The sequence below is a fragment of the Branchiostoma belcheri genome, unplaced genomic scaffold, assembly GCF_001625305.1.
Source record: "Branchiostoma belcheri isolate BF01 breed outbred unplaced genomic scaffold, Haploidv18h27 scaffold25, whole genome shotgun sequence".
Lineage (NCBI taxonomy): Eukaryota > Metazoa > Chordata > Leptocardii > Amphioxiformes > Branchiostomatidae > Branchiostoma > Branchiostoma belcheri.
Window position 1 is genome coordinate 2,008,860 of NW_017803854.1, and position 14,570 is coordinate 2,023,429.

The 14,570-nt window shown below is 43.8% G+C and overlaps 1 protein-coding gene across 2 annotated transcripts in view; it reads right to left on the reverse strand.

Moving 5' to 3' along the window:
- LOC109471437 (malignant fibrous histiocytoma-amplified sequence 1 homolog) overlaps nucleotides 1-14,570 on the reverse strand; it is a 31,769-nt gene that overhangs the window by 13,641 nt on the left and 3,558 nt on the right. For both annotated transcript variants that reach the window (XM_019770749.1, XM_019770747.1), the window contains exons 2-4: nucleotides 11,105-13,972; nucleotides 10,387-10,657; nucleotides 9,656-9,759 (exon numbers count right to left, since the gene is read on the reverse strand). In XM_019770749.1, coding sequence (XP_019626308.1) covers nucleotides 9,749-9,759; nucleotides 10,387-10,657; nucleotides 11,105-13,813 — 2,991 coding nt within the window. In that variant the 5' untranslated portion in view covers nucleotides 13,814-13,972 and the 3' untranslated portion in view covers nucleotides 9,656-9,748. The remainder of the gene's footprint in view (nucleotides 1-9,655; nucleotides 9,760-10,386; nucleotides 10,658-11,104; nucleotides 13,973-14,570) is intronic.

A 14,570-nucleotide genomic window follows, 5' to 3' on the forward strand; every position in this document is an offset into this window, starting at 1 on the left:
TGAAGATACGATGTCGTAGTGGCGACGGCTTTGACGTAAAGATTGGACTTTTATGGGCAGAGTGACGTTTGTGGACTGACGCTGGTGTCTCTGCCGCCTGCTGGGACAGGTGGCCCGATCGTTTTTTGCAAAGAGGCAAGTTTGGAGCGGGATAGACAATACAGTCTATATTAATCACTGACACAGTCATAATTCCCAAAGCCTAAGAATCACAGACTAGCATATAGCAGAGATGCAGAAAATCTTACACTATTGAAAAATAGAATATATTTTCAGCGACACAGTAGCAAATGTGATAAGCTAAAACTACCACACACACACATGACTTTCTATACTGTGCTTTTCTGGAACCCTTTTAGAAATTAGACCATCTCCTTTTGAAACCGTGACACTACTAGCACCCCAGGACACCACTACTGGAAAAACATTGCTGGGTTTCCCTAAATAGTGGCTAATTGACATCTGATCCCCTATTGTGAATCGCAAAGTGGAACTAATGGAATTAACAGCTTGTCGAAAAGAATATACCAGCCAAGTAATGAGAGTCAATATGACAGGGACTTGATAACAAGGATTAACCGGGATTTTCCACGCCCCCATTCAAACCGTAAAAGAGCTGTGAAAATCAAGCTGTCTCCTACTGGGACTAGAAGAACCCAATGATTTACTTTGTACCAAGGACATTATCTTGTACAATGTCTCTGTTTGTACTGAATAAAAAGCCTTTTCAGACAACTTGTTTTCACTATTTCTAATGAAATGCTCATCAAACAATGGCCACAAACATGTAGAAGTCTGGTAAACAGAAGAGAAAGGAAAGCCGTGGCCCACATGCTGCCGAGAGCACCACTAATTCTGGGACTTGTCCACAGGCAATGCCACCATGCCCCATTGGCCAATCCTTTCCATTTCATGCACCATTTAAGGAGCATTGATTCTCCCCTGCCTAATGCTGTAATTGAGCCCTGGCACCAGTCTGCCAGCTCCACTAACCAAGACATACATTTGTAGGTGACATTATTTTTATCACCCTGATACACAAGTGAGACATGTGATAAAAAATACAAGCAGAAGTTTGGCTGCAGTCTTGAACATAACAAGCCGCCAGGTGGCCCAAAATCTAACCAATTTATAAGGTTCTATGAAGGCCTATCTAGCCAACACACCAAAATTCTAGAAAGAAGAGAGAAAGGAGTTGTGGCCCGCATCATCAATAGATATAAGCGGCAACGACAATGGTGTTATCTTCAACCTGGAACAGAATCTATTAACAAGCAAATCTTCGAGTTTCATATACACATAGACAAAAATGATACAAGCATTCAATTGCCTAAGCATGCTATTGCCTATCACCTGTTGAAAGCTTATTTCATTCACTAAACCCTTTTCAATGTCTGTCAGTCTACATTCTTATTATAGTTCACAAAAGCAGAGGCTTACAAAAAGAAAGGGGCAGTTATACACTTTTGAAAAGGGGAAGACATAAATTACTAGCCTGGTTACCAGACCTATTATTGCTCTCGAGTCCTACGTCCTCTCCGCTATTTGCTATTTGCTATGAGGATGTGGGACTCGGGAGCTATAATAGGTCTGGTAACCAGGCTAATAAATTACAGATGAGCTCAATATTCCCGTTGTGTTGGAAATTACAATTAAATCCCGGTTACAGAATAAATCACAGGGGTTGTCACTGTGTGAATATCAGCCGGATTTTGGGCAAAGTGACAGGGGGAAAAAGAAGGGTTTCAGGCCCCATTAGGCCCAGAGCCGTGGGACAACAGATCAGACACAGTCCTGTGACATTTGGACATTCCTGGTCCCTTCAGCAAAGATGTACATGTAGCCTGGGTGCCAGCCTGTTGCCAGGGCCAGCATACAGTACAGGCTAGCTCCTTGGCTCCAGGGCTAGTCTGGGTGCCAGCCAGTTGCCAGGGCCTATATACTGTCTAGCTCCCTGGCTCCAGGGCTAGCCTGAGTGCCAGACTGTTGCTAGGGCTGGTATACTGGCTAGTTCCCAGACTCCAGGGTTAGCCTGGGTGCCAGCCTGTTGTCAGGGCCAGTATACAGGCTAGCCAGGGCCAGTTATACAGCTTTCTCCTCGGCTTCAGAGCTAGGCTGGGTTCCAGCCTGTTGTCAGGGCCAATATCCTTGGCTCAAGGGCCAACTTGTCCCCAAGGAAATTTTACCACAGACCCCCCCTATAAGACCAGGAGCTTACTGGGTCAGCCTGCATATGAGCCCTGAGAAGAGTCTGGCATCCAGGCCAGCAACAGTGTAGCAAAGAAACCCTCCTGTAATTGGTTGCCAGGGGAAAATCAACCAGTGGTCATTAATCAACCACCAACCACAGAACACTTAACAGTTTGACGGACATCTTAAAATGTTGACCCGTGCCCTGACAGAGTCAACAGCCACCATAAACAACAACGCGATTCCTAGGAGAAAAGTGAAACATTTCAAGCCTTTCCCATCTCTCATGAGCATACAACTGTAAGATGACATTACATATGCAGGCAAAATTTCCAAAGCAGTGGCGGAAGAACGCTTGAACTCACCATCTGTAGTTTTTTCGTCGCCGTCATTCTGTAACCCTACAAGAATCTGAAGTAGTTTTTCGACACCCACTCTAACCACTTCCCGCTCGTTACAACCTCTCGCCTCCATCCTCCACTTGTCACTTTGGAGTGGCGCTGAGCAAATTTCCTGCACACATGTACCACACACTTTCCCTGGCAGTTCTGTGTTTGTCTGGGTGTACATACAAGGCTGCAGATCACAAAGCTAGTGCTCGGCCATAGCCACATCCACAGAATAAAAAGAACTGTAAATCGTGAAACTTTTGCAATGGTTTTATTTCACGATAGGGAGGAAAAGGAGGTTTTTAGATTGTGGTTGAAACAATTCTGAAGTACAGCAGTCATACAAGGAAGATATATTTGTGATGTCATGAATTTGCAGTGAAGAAATCACCGCAAAAACCAGGAAAATAAAACCATCGTGAAAGTTTCACTATCTACAGTACGAAATTTACCATGTGTATGTGTTAAATATCTTAATAATTTCAAACTTCTTAAAAGAGAGTTGAGGATACCCCATGGTACCTTAAGGTCTAACAAGGGACGCTCTCACATGTTTCAAAGTTTTGGGAGATTACCAACTTGATCGTGAAGGCTTAAGGCAAGAACCTATCCCTCTGATCTGCCCACAAAACTCTGAAACATCTCTATATTTACTGGTGGTCAGCTGGGTTCTATCTACTGTGGATTCCACTGTGAAAGATCAGACTAAAGGGACTTAATCCATGCCTGAAGGCTGAATCAGAATCACACAATTGGGTACATGATATACCATCAGCCGATCTTTTGCCTGATACTGGGTTGGACAATTCTGGGTTTTTTTGCAGAAATTTCAAGCAAGCTGCCACTGAGCCTTTAAATTTAAAACAGGTCATGGACCTCAGTCTGATCAACTGGTAAAATAGATATGAAATGAAAATGAAATAAATCAAACACCAACATGGGTATAATCATCTAAGGCAGCCTAATTAAGATATTTTAATATCTTAATTAGGCTATCTTAATTAGCTATCTTAAAAGATAGCTGAGTTTTTCAAGACATGCACAGCTATTTGAAGAATGCCTTCGGTTTACGATTGTTCTACAAATGTGACTCACAAGCATTCTGAAGCACTGGCTTCTGGATCAAAATAAAGTATGGCTCAGAATTAGGCCCATTAAACCTCAGTGCCCTTTCTGACATCTTTCAAAGACCCGTTTAGATACGAGGGGAAAGTTGGGCAAAACACACAGCAGGTGGGTCCCATTCATTTCAATTAGAGTGATGAGCTCCTTTAGAGGTACAGTGAGTACGAGCCTCTTAAAGTTAAACATCATGGCATTGATGTTCTCTATTGGCCACAATGTTTGGACTTTGTAACGGCTACACATGATTACAATTAAGTCCAGTTTAAGAGCATTTTATATTGGATCTTCCTATGACTAGTATGTGTCATGATTTTAAAGGAAGCCATTGTATATATACATCATGTAGCATACCAATAATAGTTTAATCTTAGAAAACAAGTACTATGATTAACAGAACTAAAACTAATACTTATGAGTGATACTCGTGTATGTATGTTCTATTGCACTGGACAGCAAAACGCTACACACAAGAGCCGAGCCCCATAAATGTAGTTTATGGGCTATTTAGGCCCATACCAGTTTACATGCGGTCATTGCACGTAGTAGTACAGTACATGTTTAAGTTATAATGCTATCCAGATGTGATAGTCCAGTTCTATATGCCATATAAAGGTAATGTGAACCATTTTGATTTTCCTACTCTTCTACTAAATCTTTGAAATGTCTCTGAGCCTTCTGAGAAAAAACATACGTATAACAGTACCTTCAAAATTCACAAATATCCAAAATTTGATTTTGATCCATTCAAGAACAACTACATTTCTATCACACATATTTTCCTGTCCAAATCTGAACTCTGTCCAAATCTGTTCCAGTCAAAAAATGCTATTGTTACTCTTTGCAAAATTCCTTGGGATCAACTTGTCTTTCAAACTCAGCAAAATTTCGCCCAACCTAGCAACCCAAAAACACAGGAATGTGCTGTAGGATAGCCTAGACTTTGTTTTGAGTACGCAGCTTTTTTCGGTATTTTTAGGTGCACACGTTCTGGATCTACACGTCTGTCATTGTTGGCCAGGGCCTAGGAAAATAAATGTCATGTTTCCAGTTACAGTCCTGAATAGTTTGTTTGTTTGTTTGTTTTATTGGGATCTCCATTAGTATTTTATAATCATACATTCACACTATTCTTCCTGGAGTCTATACAACACAACATAATAGGTAGGGGGATAATTGTCTTTTTTTCTTTTTTTTTAGATTTCTGTATAACTGATGCAACGAAATACAGTTAAACAGTGTAAAACTGAAATGCATCAGAACTGCCCCTAAGTTTGCTTGTGGGAAGGGACAATTATATCACCCAATTTACTCAGTGAGAATTTGCTACTAAAAATGCACGAAATAATGTCTCATGGGGTTCTAAATTCTGACGTCAGCTCCAAAAATCTATGACCTTGTCAGCGGAAAAAAAGGGTAGGCTCGATCATGAAACCGGACACACAACAATTTTTTCCCTGGCCTAGACACAAGCCGCCTGTCCTCTCCTTGGCATGGCTGGAAGAGGTTCTGGCATTGTTGTGTCCCGGAATGTGCCTCAGGTCAAGTTACAAACTGTCAACATCTTAACTCCCCCTGTCAGCCAGAGATAACCTTCTATTTTGTCTACATGGTAAATCTAGACGGGGGACAACAGCAAACAAAGCTACACCTCTTCTTCCCATTGTATGTTACCTGATGCAGAGTAGTAAAGAGCCGTTACAAGGAAATGGTTGAAAAAGAGAAGACCATCTGTTAACAGAGGAAAAGAAAAGGCCACGGATTTTATTCTCAAAGGACAGTTGATGAGTTTATACCGAAGCACTGGAAAGGAAATTGCGTACTGTATATTGGGAAACATACGGTGGTTTTATTTTCGCGGTTTTTGTGGTGAGCTCTCACAGTGAACTTGTCATACCACAAACATGTGCTTTGTACTTCTATTCTTACTGTCTTGTTTCAACTGCAAGCTTAAATAAACACTGCGAATGCCTCCTTTTCCCTTCTACTGCAAAATGAAGCCCCTGCAATCTTAAAACAAGTTTTTCTATGATTGTATACAATTTTTGGGGGGGTAAAATTGAAGTGTACTATAAATCTGAGACCCCAGGTATCTACAAGATATACCCCCAGAGAGGAAGTCCTTTAGTACATGTACACAAAACTGTTGTATGTCTGAACAGATCTAGACTTGTGTGCTGAGACATTTGACAAACAGCGCTTCCGTTTTCTTGTTTGCCTCTCCACAAAGGACTAAGGTTGCTTTGTAAGAGAAACTCGGTTGATTCTGACCGGGAGCTAACATTTGACAAAGGGTAGAAAGTAACCAGCAAGGTTAGCACTGTCAGTTCTGGCAGAAAGACAGGACAAAGCACATGTCACCTGTGGTTTGTCCGTGATGAGAAAGGTTTCCCACCTGTGGTAGATGTGGTTAGGTGTAAGGTAGTAGTAGTGATTGGTTTATTGTTAAAACACAGTAGATCGGGCTTGCAGCCACAGCTGAATTATGTCAAGCTTTACAATAAAAATTCAACTACAGTAAAACCAACAATAATCATAACAATATGTACAAGTAACTTGACTGTCAAGTAAACTGAGTAAAGTTGTGAATCAGGGTACTGTACAGTGTGACATGCACTGGAAAGGTATAACTATAAAAGTGAGAACTTCAGGAACTTGTGTCATTGACACTTGAACAAGCAGACAAGGCGAAACCAGTCGTGACTGGGTGAATAAAAGTTCTAAATGGGAACTATGCTGCTCCAGATGTCTTACTGAGGAACGACTGCGTTGTGCTAGATGTCGGTTAGCTTCAGGAATGAATCCACTCTACTTCATAATTAATAAGGTGTTACACCTGTTAACAAGATAAAAGAAGAACAAGAAAAAAGTTACGATAACTTTGCTACCAGAACCTGAAATTAGAGTCTGTAAATCCTACCGAGCACATTTTTTCACAGCAGTTAGAAATCATGCTGCGATTTTGAAAATTGCATGCTGAACTCTTGTTTCTAGTTTCTCAAGATATTTTTTACACGCACAGTAGCCATGCATGTCACTTGCTGGCACAAGAAAACAAGACTTAATGAAATCCTTCTTTACGGCAAAGAAGCAACAAATTGCCCATAAAAAGAATTCTGTCTACTTTCCCAGCAAAAATAGCCAAGTGCTTGTTTGTAGTCACATACCTTCTACAACCACATCAATTACCCTTCAGTTGTTTAAAAGCTCCAGGGCAAGGTATCCCAAAAATGTCCATCTTCCCAAAAAAGATAACAGGCTGTTACATGTATGCGTGAAAAAATTCATAAAACCAAAGGCTTTTACTAATAATGTCAATGACTGCCCCTCCTGATATAAGAGTTAGTCCAGTGCCTTTCCTACCACCTGGTTTTCCTCTCTGATCAGTATTTCAACGTATCATAGCACAAGTCTGACAATAACTGCTACAACTCTCATATTTTCATGACAACATAACTATCGTACAGATATGTGTTTTGACGTACTTTTCTTTTAACTTCCTATAGTCTAAGGCTAATACTGTCTTTGAATAGAATTCAGACTTAACCTGCTCTTACTAAACCATCTAAAGTATGAGATGCATGCCAGGGCTCCCCTCATGGTCTATCCCATTCACGCAATCTTCTCATGGGCTATTTTAAAACGGAAACCTTAAGGGACACAGCCAAGGATACAACTTTGCAACCTGTTTGGAAGTTATCTTACATCAGATACAAATGAGCTATGAAATTGCATGAGCATCAATTAACACCTGTTAAGAATTTAAGAATTGTAGACTTTCAATTTCTTTTTCTCTTTTAAGCTGGTAGACATGTGTATATAAAACCAGTGCAGGTGCAGGTTAGGTGCAGGTAGACATCAGAAATACCTACACAGCTCCAATTTTATCTACACTAACCTGCAAACGCAGGTGGTATTTTGAGTGTGTAGATTCTATATAAAGACAGGCAGTGGACAGTGCAGAAAAAGCATTCTAATCCCTGATGACTGCAGTTTCTATATTGGGACAGACAAGAGTGTCCGTGATTGTCCAAGTTTTTACAGTGTTACCTGCATCAGTGCAGGTATGCAGAAAAAAAGTATTTAATCCCTGATGACTGCAGTTTCTATATTGGGATAGACAAATGTGTCCCGAATCTGTGATTGTCCGCGCCGTGGTTACGGAGATGAAGTGATCTCTAGTGATCCAACTCATACAATACAGTTTAACAAAGTAAAACTTGCATGAGGACATTTATGCAATGTCAATGTTGGAAAACCAATTGTACAACATTTCATCACTCAGGTGTCAGATCATGGAGCTAGAAAAGGTCGATCAGCTTGAAAAATTTATGTCCTTTGCATGCTAGGGGTCCACAAAAAAGGCATGGGTCGGCATTTTTTTCTAGGTTCAGTCAGGAAACACAACATTTTTTTTTCCTGAGCCTGACTATCCCGAGCCCGTGTCAGTCCGTGCCTGACAGGTTACGGAGACGCGGATCACCTGGCGGATCCACACGAGGCTCGCCGCTCTCACACTCCAATTAGACACATTCCGTGCCATCAAATACGTGTCTGGGGCGCATGTCTCCTGCCAGGTGAGTGGAAAAGCATGTGAAACATCCCAAATCCCCTTTCACACTGACTCTCCCCTGTCAGCGCTGCAGAAGCACCCTTAAGTGGCCATCAATCTGTGTTGACAGGTCTCCGTCTGGGCTTAGGAGGGAGTTAGAGAGATATACATACCCCCCTCCCACTAGATATGGCTATGTACCTTTAAACTTCAACTCTAAGCCACCCTACCCTGCCCTCGGGCTTGGACAAGCATCTCGATTCACAGGTTCTTATCTTAAGCCTGTCCAATACCGGACATAAGCCGCACGCCATCGTTTAAGCGTGCATGTGGGCATGGGTGTACGCGTTTAAATGGCTATTAATGTAGGATACTGAACTGGGTAACGGAGCGAAATCTCTCTCAAATCCGGCATGACAGCCTAGCAAGGAGCCGGAAATATGTGACTAGGAGAGATCTCTGAGAGGGATTACGGCATAATCTACACACTGTCTAAACATCCTCCTACAAGTCTTACCACGAGTGCTAGCAGTGGAACGGTTGACCTGGTTTAAGCAAAGTAGGGTAGAACTCCATAGTCAGACTACCCTTTACATACCTCTACCATAAACTTGTATTCAGAATTTAGGGCAGGATATCAACTCTGACAAATGAGAAGATTCAACAAATATGTGTAACAGAGAGGTCCCCTGAGCTGTTTCATACGTACTGACTGCATGACCAACCATACAGCAAAAGAAGACTTTTTTTAAATGGCCATGCTTCCAGTCGTCCTCAACACTTGCCAGACACTGCTGACTGCAGTATGGAGGCCACTGGGCCAACAGTGTTGCTCCCTCTAGCAGGCCAAAAAGGTACTACATCTGTCAAGCAAACTACTGTGGCAACAGTTTCAACTTTCAACTTGTTGGTCAGAAAGAAATCATAATGCTATTACACAAAAAATCTGCATGTTTCGTACAAAAGTACATTCAAATTCATTCTAAGTTTGTGGCTAACTGCTTCAGTTTGTACAAGAGTAAAGTGTAATCATGGATTTAAGCTCATAAATATCAAAGCTTTTAACGGTTCAACAAATATTATGTACAGGGCAGGGCTCTAGCCAGCTCAAGTTTTTTTCCTGTCATCCCATGTTCATGCTTGGACCTGCGGGGAGTGCTCACAATCTAGGGGAGTTTCACACATTTTGAGATGCAAACCATGGGGTTGGGAGTGGTTGTTGATTGTCCATTGGATGCATGTTTTTATACTATCCAAGATTTTTCTCAATTTTGTCCATCAAGCTGAAGGTTGACAGAATGGTTTCAAAATGTTTCCGTTTCATGCCACAAAGTTCCTACAATTGACAGAAAAACGGGTGCTGGCTAGAGCCCTGACATTGGGACAGAATATTACAACTTACCTCCGTTCACTTGCGATGCAGTCACATCACCGGTGTCTGCCACTGTACCGACACACTGCTTCTGTTATGATGTACATTGCCTCTCACACCGATTCATACTGATTCTGTAAAGAAAGGAAATACACCCATAAGAAACAGCATGGCATTAGTCTGTTTTCTTCAAGCAAATGTTGCTACGATCGAATACATGCCTCTGGCATGCATGGTTCCAACTTCTGTTCAAGCTAAGACAGTTGCTCCCTCTAGTGGCTACTGATTGAAATACAGTTTGCACTGCATGGATTCAAACCCAAATGTATGCCAAAAGCAGCACAAAGTTGCTTCTAAGAAGTTTTGTGATTCTCAATTACTGCAACTTGTGTTATAAGGAATTCCGGTATGACCAATTTTGCAACCTTCAGCTTCATACACCTGTTTTGTACCAGGCCTGTGGCATGGTGGCAGCTGGCTATGTTACACTGAACAACCTGTTACAACTATTGCATATCTAACTTTTATCATCCGACTGATCATTTGTGCATGCCTGAGTCAGAAACTCCTCAGTTCAGGGGTTTACATCCAGCTGTAATACAGTAAACAGCTGTAAACATGTAGTAAAAATGTTAGAGTTTACATCTAACTGTAGTGTAATTCGTAAACATCTAGTAATAATGCCCCTACTGTAGGTTCCACTCTATGGTAGTGGAACCTACAGTAGGGAAAAAACAGAAAAAAGAAAAAACCAGACTCACCAAATGTTGTTATAGGTTCAGGAGGGTACACCAGTGCCACACTGACGTCCACGCCGTCACCCTTGGGGCACCTGACGGTGGCGGCAGGCTGGCGGGGCCTGGGGAGGGTGAGGAGTTTCCCGGGGAACTCGTGTGGCTCTGCTGCGCCCTGCTGCAGACAGTGTGGACACACCACGTGGAGGGACTGCAGCATCCCCGGCCACTCCTGCAGCAGCGCACACAGCTCCCTCACCAGGGGTACCACGGCCTGCCACGCTGACCACGTCGTCACCTGCAGGGGTGCAGGGGAATATCCGTGAATTAAGCTTCACCAGGTTGGTAAGTCACTGAACAAAGAGACTATTTTACACAACTAAGTGTTAAAACTTTTATTCAGCCAGCCTGATTTTTTTCAGTCTGTATAATTGTAGGTTGTTTAAATTCCAAGCTTGGGTGACAACCATTGGTTTTGTAATACATGGGGTTCCTTGATCTTGATCTTCTTGATCTTGATCTTGAAAAGGTACTGTGTAACACGCCTCTATTGGGGTAAGACACACAGGGGGAGTGCACTGCTCCCTTAAGTGTAGTAGTACTAGTACTATTTGCACTCACTAATCCAAAATTTTTATTCTGGTACAAAACAAGTGGCTCCCAAGCTATATTTTTTCTTCTGCCATATAATATTAGAAATGTCTCTGCAAAAAGCAGACAGCAGGTGGGTATTTCTAACACTGACCTGGGTCATCTTGGTGGTGAGAAGGAGGCAGGTCAGGTCTTGTGACGTCCTCAGTTCCACCAGGACGGGGACCTTCCCGCGGTACACGATGCAGCTGTTGGACACGTCCATTCTGTGGACGATGTGGGGGTGCACGGTGGCCGTGAACCTCTCGAACAGGCCCGGCGGGCAGAAGTGCCAGACACAGCACTTAATCTGCATGGTTTCGATCTGCACTGTGGTGTGGTAGTAGGGTAGGGTGAGTCTCAGCCCTGTGTGGCAGCCAAGCTTGTGTCTGAACCACGGAACAGAGTAGGAAACCAGGTCTTTTCCTGTTGTGTCCGGTTGTTGTTGTTGTGGAGTCCCGTCTTCTGAGTCTCCCATGGCAGCACTACTGTGGCTTGGGTGGTAGGGAATGGGGAAGAACATGCCCAAGTCACAGAGGAACCTGCCCACCACTTCTTGTGGCTCTGTTAGTCCTGCTTCCTGCAGTACTGTGTGCAGAAGATAGGGGGACACCACACCATTCTGTAGCAGATCGTCTGTCACCAACTGAACAGCAGAAGCAGGCGTGTTGTTGGGACGTGGAGTTGCTCGTTGTTCCAACTGTACCCTAAGAGCATGAGCGAACAAACAGTTGAACAACTTGACGAGATTAACCGAGGTAGGGATGACATACTTCCTGAGATGGGGGTTGTTGTTTCCGAGGTACAAGACGGAGCCTCTGTCTTCCAGCCACTGTAGCACCTCCGGCCGTTGCCTCTTTGGTACCCCCGCGATAGCAGCCATGCTGTGGAAATCCTCCAAAGTGATAAACAAGCTTTCCTGTCTCTCCTTTATCATGTCCTCCAGATGGACCCACGTTGTGTGCACTATAAGGCAGCTGTTTCGGAACAATTGCACGTTGCTGTACAAATAAGGCAGGAGGTCTTGGATGTGTTTGATACCCCTCTGGTCATCACCAAGGTTGACGGGCAGAACAGCTGACAAGACCCTGTTCTGACTGCTCTGAAAGTACCTGGGTCTTCTCGTGGGGCTTGACGGTGAAGGCACATTGCTTTCCTGCAAGAACTCTTCCATGCTGTTTGCAATGCTGAGGAGATGTGACTTTGTCTTCATGTCGCTGAACATTTGTGCTATCTTCTTGTGAATGTCCAGACTTCTACCTTCAACTTCATCTCCCTTGCACCGGTCTACATGGGTCCCTACGATGCACACACAGGCATAAGGCACTCTTGCAATGATGACACTCAGCCAGAACCCCACGTCGTCCCAAAACGTGGAGTCCTTGTACTCGTAGAGATTAACGACTAGCAGGTAAAGGCAGTTTTCTGTGAAGAAGAATTGCTGTGCAAAGTGGTACAGGGCGTGGCCTCCAAAGTCATACACGACCGTGTCCACACGAGTGCCTGAGTCAAACGTCATGGTTGATATGTCGAGGAATTTGGACAACGTTGTCGAAGGCACGTCGAGATTGCCATTCAAGGAATGTTTCAGCTGGGTCTTACCTGAACGCCTCCTCCCCACGAAGGCAAGCTTGAATCTCGGGGTGACAGGGACCTTCACTCTCTGCAGCTCTTCTTGAAAAGCTGCGATGGCCTTGACACCATTTGTACAGACCTCCAGCGGAGGTTGCAGCAGGGGGTTCTCGCGTACATCCAGGCAGTCGAGGTTCGAGAGGTTACCAAAACCCTCCGGCAAACACTTCAGCCTGTTTCCCTGGACGGATAGCTCCTCCATGTTCACCAGCGTGGTGACGGAGTCGGGAAGGCTTTCCACGTTGTTGTGATCCAACCACAACACTCGGAGGTGCTGCAAGAGGCCTATCTCCTCTGGGATATGGGACAGTCTGTTCCTGCTCAGAAACAGCTCCTCTACTCGATCGAGCGCCAGCACCGCGTGGGGGAAAATCTCGTAGCAGTTGAAGCCCAGGTTAAGAACCTTCACCCTTTGCAAGTGTTTGAAGTCACAGGGAAGGTTGTGCAGCTTGTTGTTGTCCAAGATGAGTTCTTCTAGCAGCACGAGTTCTTGGATACAGTTAGGGAGGAGGGTGAGGCCGTTGCTGCTGAGCCAGAGCACTTGTAGGTTTGTGAGGAAGGCAATGTTGCATGGCAGTGGTCCTGAGATTGCAGTGTTGTGGCTGAAGTCGAATTCGACCAGCTCTCTTAGTTCAAAGACTTGTGGGGGAATGTAGGGAATTTTGTTGTGATCCAGGTCTAGAGTCCTCAGCCTTTTCAGCTGGCCAAACTTGGCTGGGAGGTAGGTGAGGTAGTTATAGCTTATGTCCAGCTCTTCTAGCAGGGAAAGGTCACATATACCATTGGGCAGCACCTGGATGTAGTTTTGACTTAGGAAAAACTTCTGCAGCCTCTTCAGGTGGCTGATCTCTGCTGGAATACTTTTGAGCTTGTTGTAACTGAGGTCCAGTTCTGTCACTCTGGCCAAGTCTAATATTTGCTCCGGGAAACTCGCAAAGCTGTTCTTCTTCAGGTCCAGTATGCCCAGGTTGGTCAAATAGTGGCTGAACCCAGCAGGCAGTTCCCTCAAGTTGTTTCCGCCAAGGTCAAGTACATGTAACTCTGCCAGCTGGGTGAGTTCCGAGGGAACCCTCTCCAGGCCCTTGTCCCACAGCGAGAGCTGCCACTGCTCCTCCAGGGCGATCCCTCGGCACATTAGCTCCCTTAGATACTCTGCCTTCAACTTCTTCTGGTCTCCCTCGCTCGCTGTCATCTTTCTTCAGTAGATCAACAGCGAGCAGGTGATATGTAGGGGAAGGAGATTGTCTTCAGCTTATAATGTTCTTCTACATCATGTATAGTATACTGGAGCTTCCATCTTCATCCAGCAGGTCCCCTTTCATGTCTGATTGCCTGACAGCTGCTCCTGGACCTATAAAAGGAAGAAGACAAATAACCTTAATTGATTTACAGACTCTGAGGTGCAAAGTGCCTGTATGGAGTTTCCCTACCTTAATTGGTTTGACACTTCAGTGCAAAAGTGGCTGGGTGCCCAGACTGCTCACAAGGTCTGTGACTTTGCTAGGGATATATTATAAACTGGTAAAGAAGTATGGACAAAATTCTTGAATACTGGGTAGATAGTCTAGGTGCTAGTCAACCTAGGACTGTGCATACTCTGTGTGGTGCAATGGTAAATACAGATGAGTGGTTTGTTTTCGTGGGCAAACAATAATGAATGCAACAAGGCTATAAGTATTCATGTTGATTTATTTAACAGCCTAATGTAAATTTGCTAATCAAACATCATTAATGTGTAATGTGCTTGGGCATAAACGTATTCCTCGCATTCTGTTGGAATACTATAACATTGGCTTTGGAAAATGGCTTAAGATACTACTAACATTAAACATTAACAGGTATTGGAAAATGGCAGGCAACACAGATAACATGCCAGGGTAGTTAGTCCACTATATATAGAAAGGAGTGCAGTTTACCACTCTGAATTCCTGAAACTACTCTTTGCAGCT